Source organism: Diadema setosum, chromosome 5 (genome assembly GCF_964275005.1).
Source record: "Diadema setosum chromosome 5, eeDiaSeto1, whole genome shotgun sequence".
Lineage (NCBI taxonomy): Eukaryota > Metazoa > Echinodermata > Echinoidea > Diadematoida > Diadematidae > Diadema > Diadema setosum.
The window spans coordinates 27,064,492-27,083,910 of record NC_092689.1 but is presented as its reverse complement, the minus strand read 5'-3'; the positions used below and the strand labels follow the sequence as shown (position 1 = coordinate 27,083,910).

At 37.2% G+C, this 19,419-nt stretch overlaps 1 protein-coding gene across 4 annotated transcripts in view; it reads left to right on the top strand.

Moving 5' to 3' along the window:
- LOC140228662 (calcium/calmodulin-dependent protein kinase type II subunit alpha-like) overlaps positions 1 to 19,419 on the top strand; it is a 199,151-nt gene that overhangs the window by 160,281 nt on the left and 19,451 nt on the right. For 3 of the 4 annotated variants that reach the window (XM_072308921.1, XM_072308919.1, XM_072308918.1), the window contains one exon: positions 17,450 to 17,533. In XM_072308921.1, the coding sequence (XP_072165022.1) occupies positions 17,450 to 17,533 (84 nt within the window). Of the gene's footprint in view, positions 1 to 12,779; positions 12,798 to 17,449; positions 17,534 to 19,419 lie in introns of all 4 variants that reach the window. The other variant, XM_072308920.1, reaches the window with a different exon arrangement.

Below are 19,419 nucleotides of genomic sequence, written 5' to 3'. Positions count from 1 at the left end.
GGAGAAATGTGAAATAACTGAAAGTGTGCAAGTTGCATGAGTCCACATTATACTAAGTGAGTGCATTTAAAGGAGTAAGTGATGAACACAATCATGAAAGCAGAAATGTGAGAAAAAAGTATGTTGTAAAAGTGACACTGTGTTAACGCTGTGCTGACTTCTTAACGTGATGTGTTGTTGGTCTAAACAAAAAAGATGTTGATATCTACTCATGATAACACTCTAAGTGGGCGTTCATTCCGTATCACCTTACAACTCTTCTGTGAAGTGAGGCTTTCTCGCCTTTCCTTTCAGCATGTCTAAACTCATCATGTGTGTTCCTTGGATGGAGGATCTGTGGAGGTTATCATTTCAAACGAATGCTATTTCAGACAGATTCCAAAGTAGATTCTCTTTAACCCATTCCTGACTGGAAATGGATGTGCCATGTGCAAACTCCACAGGGAATCTCATCACCAAAGAGGCAACAGGTGCATTCTGTTGCAAGATTTAGGATTCACTGACTGAAGACAAGAATTATTAGATGGAATGAACCCAGATTTCTTGATTTCAATAAAATCTGCTAGAGAACGTGTGAGGGTATTCTCAGTAAACTTTGTTAGATTAACTCTTTGTATGCTATGGATGCCATTTGGCACAGACAATTTCATAGCATTGTACACACTGTCCAAAGTCCCTGGTACAGACAGGGTTCAGCATCTATCAGACAAAGAGCCATCATTACTAGTTTTAAGAGTGCTACATCAATCATGGCAAACTGCTCCATTCTCAAATCATGAAGGGGATTAGTAACAACACATGCCATCAAAACTGTGGCAATCCGCTTCTAGATATAAATCAACCCACAGCTTGAGCCATGTGATTGCCCTGCATTAAATAATAAAGGTATGCATTAAAAATCCTAGTTTCTCTGCAATGCCATTGGCAATTTTCACCTTGAAAGTAGAGGATCCAAGTCTTTTCAAATTATAGTCAGTGATTGACTATTTTCATTTGTCCACCACCATTACTTGTTATTTGAGTGTTTTCAGTAAAGATATTCAATGAGCATTTTAGAAGCCCCCCATGCAGAGTTTTGCAATTGATAGCACTTATCTCCCGGGGAGAAAGATATCAGATGGCCACTCATGTGTTCACCTGGAAAGTTTTGCGGATCGACTGCAGGATTCCCTCCCCACCCCCCCCCCCCCCCCCACCGATCCTGTGCCTCTTGTTTCTCATCATGCATGTGTTGAGCGTAGAGAGTGGTCATGTGACTGTCGGCAGTGAAACGTGTGCCGTGAATGTTAATAGCATGACGGACTGCAATTTCTAACAGCGATCGTCTATGATTGTAGCAATTGTTTGGAGAATCAAATGATGCAGACAGACTAGATGATAATTATTATATCTGTCCTTGATGCACAACTATTGACAAACTCAGAACACACTATATACCATAAAAGCACAATTAAAGGTTGCATAGCTGTCCATGCACCTAAAGTAGTTAAGTGCGATATATTTAGATGAATAATGTGGAGTAAATCAATATATTAGTTCTATCCTTTAAATCTTGCTGTGCCTTTCTCTTCATTTCTCGCTTTTATGGCTGTTGTTTGCTTACTTCTTTATGGCATTAAATTCAAACGCAAGTGAAAGATTGCATTTCAACTGATATTTCCAAGACGTAACGTGACTGGTAGCATGAGTTGGGCAGCATCACAGTATTGACACCTCTTTCTTCTCTATCTAAAGAGTGTTTGTAGAATCTCTTGTTCCATACCGTGTAGCAAGGATCCTCAAAGAGAGAACATTATTTTCACAAATGTGCTCTCAGAGGATACTGGGTACACAGAGCCGTTTGTGTCGTCATGTTATTTCTGTAAGGATCTGCCACATTTTATGGAAAGAAGTGTGACCTAGTCATTGTAGAACATTAATATGGTTAGATTTATGGTGTTCTGTGTCTACTGCTTTTTATTTCCTTATAGATCAGAAATGCTTTGCAATGCATTACTGTTGGATTCAACAAAATTGCCTTCCCTTGATCATGCTACTCAAATAAAACACAACCATTTCTAAAAACAAAACACAAAAAACGAAATGTTTCCAAGGAGTAACATTTCCCTTGTTTGCAATTTTAAGGAGACCGTATTTGCATTCCCCCTTTCTGAATATAGCAGCAATTTTATTTTTCTTACGCATTGTATGTAGATATTGACCTTTTGATTTGTAACTAACTTTCCTGTTGTATTTTTTATTCTCTCCCTATTTACCTGCCTATACCTTGCCTCGCAATCTTCTTGCCCTCTGTTGTGTACCCTTTGACCTTCGACCTGTGACCTCTGTCCTGTGACCCACACCCCCTCCAAACAGGCACACCTCAAAATAAATCAGGTTAGATCTTGGTGGATGTCATGGTCCTGTTTTGGAGTGCTTCTGAACTTTGACCTTTCACTCACCTGCGTACCAATGTTTGATTGCCGAAAACATTGCCACTGTGTCAAAATGATTTCCCTAAGATATGGTCTGAAGTTTTGCACCACCTTTTCATGAAAAAAAAAAACCCTTAACCTTAAAGCATTTTCTGCTAGTCATCCAGCATATCATCATATTGCTCACATTTTGTCATTAGAAACCACTGTGCCATAGCATTCCCACAATTGCAAATATCAGTGTTGACTATTAATAGCAACAGTGACGTTTTGTCACAGATTCCTGCAAATTTATCTCTCTTAAAACACACACGCCAAAAACACACCTTCATCTATGATTCCATCATGGTACTTTCCTTGCTTCAGTGAGCAAATGATCTCATGGCTCATTTGTCTCGCTACATATTTGATCCGCCAGTTGTTGGATGGCATCCAAAATGTTAGAGAACATCGTGTGTGACTCAAGCAGAGCCTAATTGATTTAGCGTGATCAAAGCAAGGATAGAAACAACAACAATAAGAAGAGTAAGCTTCACTTACCAACAACAACAACAAGAAGAGAGAAATGAGTCACAGTTCAGATACTCTTTGTCTGTCATTTTATTGTCGTTGGCATGGAAACCGCACCCCATGCTCTTCTCCATCCATCCCCCCTCCATCCCCCATTCCCCTCCAGACCCTATGTCTGCTTCTCCACATCTTGAGTTGATATTGAAGGATTGTTGGGATGGCACATCACCTCTCCAGCCCCAGCCCCTCCCCCTCCCCCCCCCCCCTCGTTAAATCTGTTTGCCCTTTCTGTCCTCCTCATGTCTGTGATTTCTGTCTGACTGTTGAGTATCCATGCAATGTTGCATTGTGGGAAGGGGCAGCATGGTTCCAGGACCAACCAAATTTGGAAGGGGGGGGGGGCATCAGTTTCATCCCCCTCCCTCTTAACTGCATTTGGTGTGAGTGGATTTTTTTGCAGAAAATTTAGTGTTTAATGCAGAATTTGCCCTGCATTATGGCTTAAAATATATTTTGATATTTTGGGTCAAAAGGCTTCCTGCAAGTTGTTTAAAAGCAAAATTTCATCCTCTGCGAGAGTTTTTCCTCTTCTCTTTTTTTTTTTACCCATCCTTATTCCTTCAAAATCCATTCTACTAGTCATTTTTGTAGAAAGAGACCTCTTGAATTATTCTTTTTCTTTCAGATGATTGCATCTTAGTCACAACTCTTGTTTCAATTTTTGTGTGATATTTTTAAACTTTCTTTCCTTTTCAAAAAGCGTCATATCGCATTTTCAATTTTTACATTTTCACTTCAAGCATTAAGGCTCAGTCCTGATTTCATGCAATCACACAGAACTCGGGGGATCGCAATTAGCTGTATGGCTGTCACAGCTACAATAACATTTATCAAGGTGTGACTTTTTTGGCAAAACTAAAACAAAACCAGAACAAACAAAAAAAGCAGGAGTAAGAAGCTTGAACATAATCAAGTTGTAAACTTTGTCAATAAAACAGTGAACAATTGATTTTGTAAAAGAAAAAAATTTTAGTATGATAACTGAATACTGTGGTTCCATATCTTATTATTCATGTCTCGAGTAGAAGCATTATGATTTCTGAATGTTGAGATAGATGTTACATCATAAGAAATTACCTCATTTGAAGTAATTCTGACTTCATCACTGCCTTGAGTGCATGAGCCAATCACATGAAATGAGTCCTTAAGCCCCCCCCCCCCCCCATGGTAAAATGTCGACATCTACATGTACTTGCGATCCCTCGGTTTTAGTACTTTGTGCCTTGAGTCAGTCACTGCTTGTCTGAGCTTCATTTGAATGCGCTTTTGAAGAGTACCACTTTTGTTTCTTTAAAAAAAAAAAAAAAAATGCCTAAGAAGAAGCCATTCATGGTGTTCTCATCGTCTGCGGCTGTGTCAGAATCAAGTGATAGTCAAGTTTGCCAGTTGATGTCTTTATGAAAGTTGTCTCACCGCTCTTTCCTCGCTAATGGGTTAAGAGGAAGAGATGCCTGCGATTCCGTGCACAAATCTTTTGGAGCATGTTTGGTCATGTGCTGTCCTCCTTGGTTTCTTTTTATGTGGTGCAATTGGAGATGTGGGAAAAATGAAGTCATCTTGTGGATGTTTTCATCTCAAACACCATTGCGTTTTTCATGTATTATCCATTTTTTTTTTTTTTTTCTACTCAAGTGCAGTTTAGTGTATCATTTTCGATGGATCTTGTCATGAATCATTCTTTTGAATATCATCATTGTCTTTATCATCATCATCATCATCATCATCGTCATCATCGTCATCATCATCATCATTTTCTTTTGTCGAGGCTAAAAGTTGCTTGTGGATATTGCTAATCCAAACCATGATGTGTTGGAGGCTGAGACATCACCTGAAAGTATGGATTTCAGAGTTTGGCAACATGGGAATGGCCTTCAATCTCGATTCTTCTTCTTTTTCTTCTTTAATTATCAACTTTTGGTTTCATTCCATCACTCCCTCAAAGTGGTAACACTCGAATATCATGTACTGTTCTTTAGAGCAGATTTTGTCTCCTTCATTCAGCCTCAAGCATTCTCACTGCACCCTTAACCCCCTCCCCCCCCCCCCTTGCAGCTTTAAATCTCTGTCTGTTATTTTTCTCACTCTCTTTCTTCGTCTTCTTGTCTTGTACTGTCACATGTTATGCCTCCTAGTTATCTCCCAATTCTTCTATCTGTTCCTCCTTCTTTCTCTATCTCTTTCTGTTTTTCCACCTTCCTGTCTTTTACCTTCTCATGTCATGCCTCCTGGTCACATTCTGAGTTATCCCCTAACTTTTCTATCTCTCCCTCATTCTTTCTCCATCTCTCTCTGTTTGTCCACCTTCCTATCTTGTATTTCCACATGTTATGCATCACGATAACATACTGAGTTACCTCTCAACTCTTTTATCATCTTCCTCTGTCTCTGTGTCTGCTCCTAGCTCTTCCATATTTCCTCACTTCTCTCAAAGTTTCCTCTTCTCTCTCAATGTTGCTAATCGCAAAGGACTTGATTGTGACTTGGCTTTTGTGAAACTCCTCATTCTGTTTCATCTCACCTGCTTTTTCACCCTCCTCCATATCCACCCATTCTTAGACTTTTCCCCATCAGTCCTTGTGCCATTCCTCTACAAAACTCATTGTTTTTGTTTGTCTGTTTCTCCATCTGTTTGTCTGTCTCTCTGTCTGTTCATCTGTTTCTTGCAAATTATGATAGATGTCATTCAAATGTGTTTATTTATATTCCTGTGTATATGAGTTTGTAATCATTCTCTTCTTTTTTTATGAAGTAATGTTATGATTTGTTCAGCTTCATACTCATTTTAGTCTGTGGCAGACATTGCCAACTCACTTTCTTATTGATTAAAGTTTTATGTGCTGTTTCACAGTCTGGCAAAGTATGTTTTCTTAACCGCTTTGAAAAACATTAAGTAATAAAATCATAAACATATTTAAAGCAAAAGTTCAACTTTAGTGAGAGCAATAAAACAAAAAAGATCTGATTTCCTGTCTTTTTTTTCTCCTTTTTTTTTTGGGGGGGGGGCAATATCAGATATGATTATTCACTTCTGAAACTGTCTAGAAATTGTCTAGAAATCTTCAATTGTCTTTGAAATGCCTGCTCAATCCATCAGACAGGAAGCCTTATTCCTGCTAGCCAAGTTTGGCATCAAGCTGACACTATCATGTTTACCTATTCTGTTTGTTTGTTTTGCTTTTTTTTTTTTTGGCTTGCTATATTATGTATAAAATGCTGTATTTTGTAGCTGTATGATTTTGTAACAATACAGACTCACAGAAGAATAGCCATTGGCTGAAGTGAGTATGACCCATGGTAAAATAAAATAAACTCAACTCAACTTAACTCAGACTCTTGTGTGCCTCAAGTGCTGATTGGCACTGAAAACCTCATAGAGTTGTATATGCTGTACAAAGTGCCCAGCACAGAAGGGGTTAAACCATCTTATCTCCATGTGGGGTGTCATTTTTTTTCTTCTATCATCCCCATGGTATCTTTACGCCTTTCTTGTGTCACTTCTCAATTTTCAATCCAGCGTAGACCTACATAATCATGTTTTAAGAGTGGTATCAGATTGTAAAGGTAGTAGCCCTTACCAACTCCATATTTCTCCAACAATGCATTTATATTTGTCATTAGTGACTTTCATGGCTAACAGTGCTCTCAAGTTTCTGTTTGTAAAAGTTGATTATTTCCAACAAAAAACAAAAAAAAAAATTCCTGTAATTTCCTGTGAAACAGTCTTTGATGAGTGGATATTACACTGGAATGGTGATATGTACACTGATATTTGACCAGTATAATTGTTATACACACATTGTTTTCTGCAACAGTGAGTTGATTTTACATTGTGACTTCAGGATATTTGAACAAAAATTATCACCCCATCTCCCCCCCCCCCAAAAAAAGGGTCAGTTTTATACCACTCTAACATTTCCCATTTATTGTTCAGACATAAATGTGTTTTAGGGGATTTCTTTCAAATCCATAATCCGGATGATGTCATTCTCATATCTGATGCTCTCATTACTGTATACGTCGTATATTTTGCAAGATTTGTATTATTACAAATTTCGCAAGTTAGGTGCTATGCAAATTTAAAAACATATGAAAGTATTAACTCCGATCCTGACATGAATATGACGTTCGCGCATACATTTTACTGTTCAGTACTCACTCCATGATCCCACATTTAACCACTCGCAAAATTGTCCGGATGTCCTGATTTGCGAAAAATTAGACTCGCTAAATATATGATTTATACAGTATGTGTCAATGGCTCTTATCGTGAAGAATGCATTCATATCTACCCTAGAAAGAAGAGTTGATACCGTCTTTACATCATTATCATCAAGATTATTGATAGTTGACTAGTGTTTATGTTCATGCAGACTTGAGTACTAACTTTATCATGTAGTGATGGTGAATTCTGTAATCTGATTGGTCAATCAGCCACACAATATATCCTGTATTACATGAATGAGGTCATTGCCCTTGTTGTGTATGTATTTCGTGTTTCACAATTAGCATTCATATTGTGCATATGTACATGTACATGTGCTGATCGATCTTGTGCAGACACCAAACATGGCTAAAAGCCAGCAATTGGAACATTGAAAATTTATTGAAAATTGACCAATACAGAATTCATCTAGGGTCTGTAGATCTGGATCTAGAGTGTCTAGTCTTCACACCAGATGAAAAAATATTGAACTCCTGCTTCTTCTCATGTAATGCTGGAAATATCTACGGTCTGGTGCCACAATGGCATATATAACACCGAACTGTATATTTCCCTTATTACATTAACAAGCAAGGGGGGAACTCATTGTGTCAGGTTCTATCTTTCACTAGCTTTCTGTTTGACAAATGAAATATGAATCCATGCTGAATTCACCCAAAACAGAGTACCAACATGTTTCCCACAGTAATGGCATGTGATGTGTAAGAATTAGGTGCTATTGTCATGCTTATTATTCCAAGGGATGTCAAAGTGATAGAATGACATTACTTTAGCATTTACTATGATTGTTCCATATCTGTATTTTGATACACATGAATGTGTTAAGAAGTACCTTGGTTGTCAAAGGGAATTTTTTAAAAGTTGAAATGCTACGTTAGGTTTGACTTGTGTAATTAGGGAAGGGGGCATATTTGCAGGTATTACAAAAGAGTCAAATTACAAACCGGTATATTCTGAGTCATTGCAGTGAGTATATAAAATTAGATTGGATTCATTGATTCTAGTGTCTATAACTACATGTATGGACAATGAAAAATTATTGCAATTCGAAATATCTCCAGAGTTATATGGTATATATTATATGTCTGCTAAATACTACAAACAACAAGCTTTCATTGTGTTTGTAGCCTGGTAGTGGGCATCTCATTGGGTCACTGTAGTGTAGTGACTAAAATATCTTTTACTTTCATTCCAAGGTCCAGGATTTGAATTCACCTAGTGTTTTCATCTTGGACTTTTACTTCTTCTTCTTCTTTTTTCTTTTTCTTTTTCTTTTCTGGACTACCCTCATGTCCTGCTCAAGTCAGGTATATAAATGGGTACCTGGCAATGTTGGGGTTATGAATGGCAGGTTCCTCTGGTTCAGCAGTGCTAACAGTGGAATTAAAAAAAAAAATTCTATTGTTGTTATTGATTTTGGATTATTATTTAGATTTAAGATTAGGTCAATAATCATTCACTGGCAATGATAATTGAATTACAAAATATTTAAAGAGGTTTATCGACTGGATGTGATAGAGTTATTATTTCATTCATTATTATGATTTTTTTTTGGCAGGTTTGAAACCCAAGTAGCAAGCATACTAACAAGTTTTGGTTCATGCACTAATTTTAATTCATGGTAGTGAATATGGATATTGAACATTTTGAGACTTTTTAGCATTTCCAAGAGATTAAAACAGTGTAGTTGATGGATAAGCATTTTACTGAAATGAAATAAATGATTATCAGCCATTGAATATTTCAAGAGCATATATTGTACATTTCGTCTCTTTCATATTTCATGTAATATTTCCATAGAACTACCTTACAAGGAATGTTTGCAATGTACTTAACACATCAGTTTAAAAAAAAAGAATTCAGGAGATGGGTAATTCTTGACATCATCAATTAATAAAAAGACAAAAATATACGAGTGATTTCACTGTGAAATGGATGTCAGTATCATTTTTGACGAATGATACTTCTAGTGGAACCTTAAGTGTAAACCACACATGAGAAAGTGATGTAGACATTTATTTATCAAGTCAAATAGATATGGTGTGACACCAATTGTATGATTTATGCTGTTGACATTTATGACAAACTACATTCTCCAGACACAGACATTTATTCTCTTTTATAAATCATATCTAGAGAGTCTCTCCTTTTTTGAAGTCTTTGTCTCTCGTATTCTCGACTGCTGTCACCAGCATGAAGAAGCCTTTAGAATGCAAATGGTGACGAGATTGGGAGCAGCAAAATTCTGACATTCCTTCATGTACTGTATAGTTGTGGATTGTGTGGATTCTTCTTGTTAGTTCAGACCTTGTTCCTATGTAATCTGCATGTCCCATGAACCTCATAATCCTACTGTAATCTTTAATATTTGATATATATGGGGTTTATTCTGGGTTTCTTCCCCCCACCCCTTTTTTTTTTGTACTTGTGTTGGAGGATTGCCTGTTGATATGACAGATAGCAATTAATTATAGGGTGTTAAGATTAACATTTTTCTTTGCTTTGGTACTGATTCTGTCGATTAAAATGCAAGTCAAGTACGTCATTGGATTACATTTGTGGGATAGTGTGGGAGGATTTAACTATAACTGCAGACTGTGTTACAGTTGATAAATGAAAGAGGTTTGAATATTGTATGAAGTCAAACAGTGACAGTTTATTTTCTTTCCAGCCCTGGTTTGTTTTGTATACCAGGTATTATTGTTTTTGGGTGTTTTTTTTTTTAATGTCTACTTTCCTATTGTAAAGCAGTAGTTGTTAGAAAGGTTAGAAAGGTATCAGTATGTATAGAGCGGGAAAGCGGGTCTGGGGGTGTGTTTGTTCTGTAGAGTAATCTCTTTAGGTGCCGCCAACTCACCATGCATGCATCAATATGTTAATCATCGCCTCCAATGACATCAGTCACTATTTTTTTTTTTCTGGTGTGGTAGTGTGGTAGCATCCTATCTTGCGTGCCTCATTATAGCCTTTGCGAACATTGTGCCAAGATATGTCGACATCCCACCTGGCCCCGCCAATCCCCCACTGATGTATTAAACGCCCAGTATTCCCTTTCTCTCTATAAAGGCTAGTACCCCCTTTGCTGTGTGTTGCATATCGAGATGCTCCCCCTGCCTCCTTTCACATTTCTATTTTAATCTCATGGCATCACTTCTAAGATTATCCTCTACCTCGTATACTTCACGTAATCTCTTGCAAATCTTGTAATATCCACATTTCTTTAAGCAGCCAAACCTGACGCTCCATGCAATAGCCATATCATATGTATCTTCAGTCTTACAGCTCATCTTTCATATTTCTAAAGTTTTGTGTTGCTCACGTTACATTAGAAGTTCACAGTGTGGTGTATCAGCCCTAATGAAGAGAGAGATGTGATTATAGGTACAGCAAAGACATTATGGGTAGGGAAAAGGTCAAAGGTCACTATCTTCCATTCAGAGTCAAGTCACAACAGGTCTTCACACTGTTCTTTGGAATTGGAAACCACTTGCATCAACAGAGTATCAATGTTGGGCATCCATTCACTTTGAATGAACAGCAACAACTGAAATGTCTTATATATTTTACTATTTACTAAATTTCATCATGCTTTGTGATATCATAAAAAGCGATCAAATGTTGCTCACAACATAAATGTGTGATATGTCTTCTTGTTTGAGACTCTTGCAATGTTTGAAGTACTTTACTTCTTTAGAAAGTTTGCATGATGCAATTCTTGAAAGAAAATTGTGTAGAACAGATTGGAAACTTCATCATGAACACCAAGGGCAACCCGTAAAAATTATCTCTATTTTTTTTTTTTTTTTACATCAGATTATCTTTTTAATGTCATATTTTGCTCTTCCCAATGGACAGAGTGGTAACATGCAGTGCTTATCAGAATAAAAGAAGAAGACTGACCAATAAGATTCCATAGAATATTAAGATACATATTATATCATGGCACCCCACCTTAGAGGGGAAGGTACATGGGTTTCTTAGAGACAAGGATCTGCATGTTGTGGTATTATTTTAGTGTTTCTTCAGCTGCTCTATCTGCATGTGTTTGACGTGTGAGTGAGTTTGTGTATGTTTGTGTGTGTGTGTGTGTGTGTGTGTTTGGATTTTGCATGAGTTGCTACAAACAGCATTCAATGCCATTTTTTTCATATTTCCCAATAGCTCATTTCCCCCTTCCCCCAGCTCATATCTCTCCCTGGTATGTTTGTAAGCTCATTCTTTTCTAGTACTTTCTTAGTATTCTCCTTCTCAGCCCAGTATACCTTCTCTCTCTCTCCTCCTCCGCCTCCTCCAGAATGGATAATTGTCCCTGGTTTCTTGTCATCTTATCTTCACTTTCCTCTGTTTCATAATCTTATACCACTCCTCCCCGCTGTCATTTCTTCATACTTAGTCGATCCCCTCTCCCGACAACCCCCCCCCCCAATCTCCCACCCCCTCCAGAAAATAAACCACATGTGAGTGTGCCCTCTCCCAGGCCCCATAGTTATATATGATGTTCTCATTCATGGTATTCATATTATATGTCTCTGATACCAGGTATTTTTTTTTCATACATCATCTGGAGAGTCAATGATTTTTGTTGGAAATGTGCCATTATTGTTAGTCTCATCGTACAATGCAATGCAATCATTCTGCTTGTGCCGACCTACCAGTCTGCTCCCATACTCTTGTTACCACCGTACGTTTTTTCATACGCTTTAATTCGCAACAAGTGCCACGCCATGCATTGGTTCCATGTACATATTTCATGCATATTGAGATTCTGTCGCATTTCTGTGGCGCATTTGTAGTACGAAATGATCCGAGGCAAAGCGAAGGAAGAAATTGTGACCATGAAGGGATGGGATTTTTTTTTCCACCTGATTTGGGAAAGTAATGAGCTTCTGGAATATCTGTGTTAATGGCTTTGGAACAACTTTGCACTTTTAATAGCAAAATGTTCATTTTAAAAAAAAAAAAAAACTTGTTTTTTTTTTTGTCTGTGTGCAAACAAAAAACCATACCATAGCTTTATCTGTATCACTTTGATATCTAATGTGTTTATTAAATCAGCACTATCATCTTGTACTTTCCCCAATTCGTTTATTGAAAATTTGTCAAAATTGATATACCAATGTGATTACTTTTGAAAACAAGATTGTTGTTGTTTTTTTAACAAGGAAAAGAATCGAGTTGAGCAGTTGCATGTGGATTCTATACAAGATTTTCTTTGGTTTTTTTTTTTTAAAAGACAACCCTACAAATCCTAAAGCAGAGAAGGAATGCCCAAGGAATAACAAGTTAGTTTATAGATCTCTCATGTGTAGTGTGCTCTATGCATTGCTTTGGGAATGACCGTATGTTTAAGGCAAAACCAAAAATTGCAACATTCATTGCTTTGTATACATTTCATGTTGAGCATTAGAAGATCCTCAGGCTTAATTCATTGATAACTCATAGATTGTAAGTACCCATAATGACTATTGTTGAATTCAAGCATGTATAACCCTTTCAATTCTGGTTTGCTCCATTTTTTGTGTGTTTTTGTTCATTTTTAATCCATTTTTTGTTGCCTGCGTTGCATACTCTAGGGGGCAGTCAAGAAAAGGGTAAGACGGATTGTCCGCTAAAGATCATACATATTTTTTTTTCTTTCTATGATCCTTTGCAACTTAATACCATTAACATTTATATATATATATTCTTCCTTTATTTGTCTAACATCAGCTTCACATACAATTTCATCGATCTTTAATGTGTGTCGTGCTCAAATCTGACGATACCTGGTGTGTTAGCTTCTTCATATAACATGCATGCCTAGACTTTGAACTGTCGCAATGATACTTGCATATTTACACTCATCTACTCTGCCAATCCAATATTTCCTTTTTTGGTGGTAAGCAACAAAATACACATTCACTTATCTCCTTACTCTCTTACTTCACAATACATTTTCACCTACTGACACATACATGTATATATATATATATATATGTATATATATATATATATATATATATATATATATATATATGTATATATATGTATATATATATATATATATATATATATATATATATATATATATATATATATATTATATATATTTCTTCATTTGCACACCACAATTAAACAATTAAGGTCATCAAAAATTTCTCTGACTTCATGGTAATTTGAAAGTCCTTGCATATGTCATTCAGTTAATTGTAGAGAGCATTCATAGTCATGCCTTACGATCCATACTGGCACAGTGCATTCCATAACATTTCATCCATACCATACCATGTTGGCAGTTTACTTTTTGGGGGGATTAAATTCTGCATGAAATGGAATTAAGACTAGTGCAATACCCTATTGGGAGACTTGTTCTCTGTATCTTTTTTTTTTTTATCATAACATTAACTGCATGGTTTGTTTTGAATATTTTCATTCATAATTCCTCACAATCTTGGAGAGACACATATGTAAATCTCTTGTGAAATAGTCTTTTTTTTTCAAGGTTATTTCTTTATTCTTATTGCATGTGACGAGGATGTTGATAGTATTCAAAGCTTTCTACTTGTCATTGTATCGTGAACTTTCTGTTAAATAGTTTTGACACCTTCTGATTTTTTCTTCATGTCTAGATATTTATGTCCATGTAATGGATTTTTGATTTCTGACAAAGAAAATATGAAAAGCATTGTTTCCAGGGATGCTTTCATCTCTATGATCAAAATAGCTACTGGTGACTTGTTTAGAAGAATGCAGTGTGTTTTTAAGTTGCCTTTTTACGTTCTGCAGTTGCAGTGGTCCAGAATCACACAAAAAAGTTTCTAGCAAACAGAAAAGCAACCGTGATTTGGGGCTTGGCCAGAATTCATCGTAGTAGAGAAATTACTTGAGTAAATGACTTAATCCTGACCCCTCAGCAAAGCATCTTGAGAAATGGTACTCAGTCCCTCGAAAGCTAAAGTACAAATGTATAAATTTGAATTCCTCAACATTTCAAAAAGGCATTACTATCTTTTCTTTTCTTTTTCTTTTCTTTTTTTTTTTTTTTTGGTGATGGTGGTGGAGGTTACCACCATTTTATGTTCTGTTATAAAGCAAAAAGAATTGGATGGTATGCCAAAAGTTGTCAAAAGTTAAGTATCTTGATTGGTGGAAGAATCTACAGATAGATACTCTCAATCTACTTACTTCTCTTACACACCTTCTTCTGGTATGTGTACACCTGCTGTCAAATTTGATACTCTCATATACATTACTGGCTGAATGCTCACAGGAAACCAGTTACATCATTAAAGATGTGACATCTCTAAAGTATGAGGCCTGTCGTTGACCAAGCGTGAGCATGACATTTCTGGGCAGGACTCTAATCACAGGGGGGAAAAAACACAAACTGCTCTTTTGTGCTTCATTTCATTTATATCAAGTTATAGAGTAAGATGTATAGACATATTTGAAGTCTTTTAACTTTGAGATGATGCTTATGAATATGAATTTGCTCAGTCTTTTTTTTCCCCTATAATTTGCATGAGTGTGCCTGAGGTTGTAGAATTCTTTGCAGTGTTAGTCTGAAGTGGCCCCCAAAATAAGATTTGAAGTGTGCATCGTCCCCTGAATTAGAGCAGAAAAGTTTCTAGTGGTATGCGAATGCAAATGGTTTTTAGTGAATGTGTTCTCAATGTACATGTAGCTTTAAACCTGCTGATTACAGAGCAGTGGTATGATTGGAGAAAATGTTACTCAAGTCTTCATTGCTAGTAGGCCCCTACTGTATGATTCAGATTGGATTTGGATGGTGACTTTTCAAATGCTCACATGGAAAGGACAGTAGTCCTTGGACATAAATGTCATCCTAGTCTTGCACTTTTTTAATAACAACTAACTCTGTGTGTGTGTTTGTGTGTATGAGTGAGTATGTACATGTGTGTTACTATTTTCATTTTGCTGACTTTTGTGTTTTGCAGTGAAAATGCCAGGGTGTGACTGGGTTATCTGCTTACAAGTTCAGCTGGCTCTATATACTGTAGGCAGAGTTTGTGTTTTGTTTATTTATTTTCATGTGGGAGGAAGTATTTGGAGACATATGGGTGTATTACATTTTCAGTGAAATAGTGTAAAGTTCTTTTTACACTTCAGGTGGCATTAGTGTGAATGTGCTGTGGGGGAAAAAATGCCTTAAAGTTTTGCCAGCGTGCATTAGGATCCTAGGGAAGCATCTTTGTTAAACTAGCACATTTCATACAATGTCTAATTTCTTCCTTGTCGGAGATTTTATCAACTACGTATAGTGACTTGAATCTTGGTGAGCATTGTTTTGAATATGCACAAATTTTGAAGGCAGGCAGATTTAACTTCCTTTACAGTAGACATGTATACTCCTGTGTAATAAACAACAGCATCAGTAGAGTACTATTTTGGAAAGGAAAGAGTTAACAGAGGCCAGTGAATGTTTCTCGATGTGATGATTGCAAGTGTTGAATATTACATTTTCAAGCCCAGGGAGCCTGTAATACAGTTCTGATTAAGTTCAAATTCATCGATTCCTCAAACTGCATAAAGTCGTGTAGGATACAGAGTCGGCAAGGCTAAAATATTATTGAAATGGGAATTTCTTTGAAAACTTGAAAAACGAACAGTGCTACAATTTTATGATGCCGCTGCATTTACAGAGTACAGTGTAGTTGTAAATTAAAGGCCATCGGAGAGTGATTTGAACATTGTTTGTGGGTGAATTTGTACCAATTTTGATGTTACATAACTGTACTGTTTGCCGGCAGCAATTAGCTTTGTAAGATTTTACAGTGAAACGACAAGGTCAGACTAGTTGATTTCTCTAGTGCAATTTTAGATCCGAGGACTCGAGCCGTTGCCTGCCTGGGGGTGGGTCGCCTGCAAAAGGTGGTTTGTGCTTGTTTGTTTTATCCAGCAGAACGAGCGTCTCGTTACCGAGAGCAATTTTCTGGTCATTACTTCTGGCTGAGGCAGGCCGTCCGAGTCCTTACCGTTTGATAACAATCACAACTTAACGAGTCTGATCTTCATATCGTCTGTGACATGCTATTTGTTTCGCATGCATGGACACTTTACTCAGAATGAAAATGTTGGTGTGGTAGAGGAATGCTCTATTCTATAATCCTCGGAGTGTGCATGTGTTATTCTGTATAATGTTAGAAATTATTATATTTTCATCATACTGTCTTCTTTGCATGTTGTTTGCACTTTCATTCTATTTCTCTTTACTGCACCGCTATTCTATTGGGTTTTCATTCTGCCATGTTACAGAGTATACTCAGATGTGGAGAGAGCATGCATTACAGTTATGACAAATGATTTATGTGCATGTAACATAACGTGAAAAACTGACATGTTGATTGATTACATTGTGTGGATGTTTTCCTGAAATTCAAATCGCATGTGACTTTAAGGTTTGGCTCCAGCATTTTATATTTGAGGTAAAAAATATCTCATGTTAAGAAAAAAAAAAATCCTTTGAAGTTACATATTTAACTTTACAGCTTTGTGCAAGCAAGCAAGATGCATTCAGTAATCCCTGAATTATGTAATTTGAATTAAAGAAAATGAAATGAAGGAATCAGAGATGATATATATGAATATACCGGACCTCACTGATGACCAATATGAAAAAGTGTTGTAAGATGCATGCAACTTTAAATGCAATAACTCTTCTGATTTAGGTGTGATTATGCTCCCAAAAATGCTTCTTTCAAGACATATTTCAAGACATATAACCTGCAAATTCAGCACAGGTTTTTGTTTTTCTGGAGTTTCCTTTGCAAAGACAGAAGTGTCCTGAATTCAGCCGCAATTTAATGGAGAAGAGTCCACGTTCTGTTCAATCTGCTTCTCCATGTGTCTCGATAAAGTATAGGTGAAAACTGATGAGTGTTCTCTTCTGAGAATTTTCTGGAGTATTCTGGAGTTCACAGCAAATTCATTCCATTCAGCAAGGTCACTGGAATTTTCCAGTTACCTATTAACAGCATCCCCAATGACATTGTGTCTGATTCAATGGACATCTCTTTCTGTAAAAAAGAAAAACCCAAGCAACTACTAACTACTCAAATATTTGAAAGCATCTTATGACAACAAGGCTTCTGTTTATTTTTCCAAAAAAGAAAATCAAATCAAATCAAACTTGAATGAATAGATGTATCCCCTTTGTGAGTCAGATGTTGAGAGAGAACCGACAAATAGATTAAATATCTGTGGTTGTTGTTGTTGTTCCCCCCCCCCTCCACTTCTCAAACAGCAACCAGAACCCCTCAGCAGAAGAAAGACAATGGCATCAAAGGGTCCCCAGAAGGCAGCACATTGGAAGAGGATGACATCAGAGGTAAGTCGGGTTGTGCAGAGTTGCCGCCGAGTGGGCTTGAGATGGCAGAACAGCGTATGTGGAAAATTTGCAAAAATTGACTTAAGAAGTCACATATTTCAGTTTGTTTTAGTGTAACCTAACTCTGAAACAAATCTTGAAATCAGAACGCTGCCCGTTACTGAGATATGAGGTCCCCCCCCCCCCCATGGGAATTGTTATAATTTTGTTGCCAAAAGAAAGTAAGCCCCTTCTCAACATGCTTCATACATGAACTTTGCAAAGCAGTGTATCCACTGGTGATCTACGTGAAATATGTTGTTTTGCTATATACATTTTTACACAGTAATGGGCCACGTGCTGATGGCAGAACCACGCGCAGAATGACATTGTGTTACACATATGCTCCCCATTGATGAGACATTGTTTTTCCATAGCAATTGCTTGGTTAGGCTTGATGAGATAAAACAATATATGTTTCACTTTATGAAAATTATTGTTAAGAATAAAGGGTCTTGTGAAATCAAGTTGCATTCAATACATTGTTGATACTGTCATTCCTTTGAGGGTAAGATATGAAGAATCAGTATCATGAACAACAGAAAAAGAGCTGTACCTTTGCAAAACTTTAAACTTCATTTCCTGGAAAAGAGGTTGCGTGCAGATACATGTGTACATTGTTTTGCCATCTCACGGCCGCGAGTTTCCTAATATGCCAGTTCATAATTTGCTCATGTGCACAATTGGTACAAATGGTCTTTCTTTTTCTCTCGGTTGGCTAGGCACTTCAGTTGTTCTGAAAGCAGCATAATGCATGAGTTTGCCCCAACATTATATAGATGATGACTGGCGGGGGAGGGAACATACCGAATGTTCCACCCGAAGGGTTTGAAATGCTCTTGAGGGAGGTTATAAGTCCCGAGACGAAGTCGAGGGACTTATAGCCTCCCGAAATAGCATTTCAAACCCTGAGGGTGGAACGTTTGGCACATGTTCCCGACAACAGAAGTCATCATCTGTTATATTATATGGGTTAGTCAAATACGTAAAATACATCAACGTCAACCACCAGCACAACGTACTTGATCACTCGCGCTGAGCCAAATTCACTGTACGCGGGTCCTTTTGTCATCTGTTACGTGAAAATGTTCTCCCATGGGTGAACATAACCAATGTTCCTCCATTACGTGACTGTGTTTAGCCAAACACTAGCCAGTATTTGACTAACCCATTCAATATAACAATTTGTGGAATTTATGTTCAAACAAAGAATAAACCTGTGCAGAGCAGGTGGCCAGAAAGAGCTGTCAATTAACACCCGGGAAAGCATATTATTGAAGTATTTTCTCCTGAATGTATGAAGAATTTTTTTTTTCTATTAATACTGCCAAATACCAGGCTTAATGTCTGGCGGATGTGCTAGAAAGCACTATTTATAAGGATTACATGAATAATCATGACAGCACAGATGCTTATCTTGGTGAATTTATAAACCAATATACCTGTTGGTACAAATAAGCTTTTTCTGCTCATGCGCAAAGAGGAATTACAAACTGGTCTATTCTGCTGGAGGCTCCCAGAAAGCTTATATCATCTCATCATCATCATGTCCCGATTTGAAGTAGAATGTAAAACTCCCACTCGATTTGGCAAGTGTGCCCATTGAGGTGTCGGTGGTAACAGACAATTAACTAACGCTCCTGATAGCTCGTTGCAATCTTCCCTGATTTTTTGAACGTGTGAATGTTGGCAGCCGTGGGTGTGCCAGGAAATCTTTATAATGGACATTTTTTATGAGTTCGTGGCCCCAATAAGAGATGGATGCAAGGAGAGACAAAAAGAAATACTGTAGATAGATAGGGAGATGGATAGATAGAGCCAGGGGGGGGGGGGGGAGGGGATTTGGG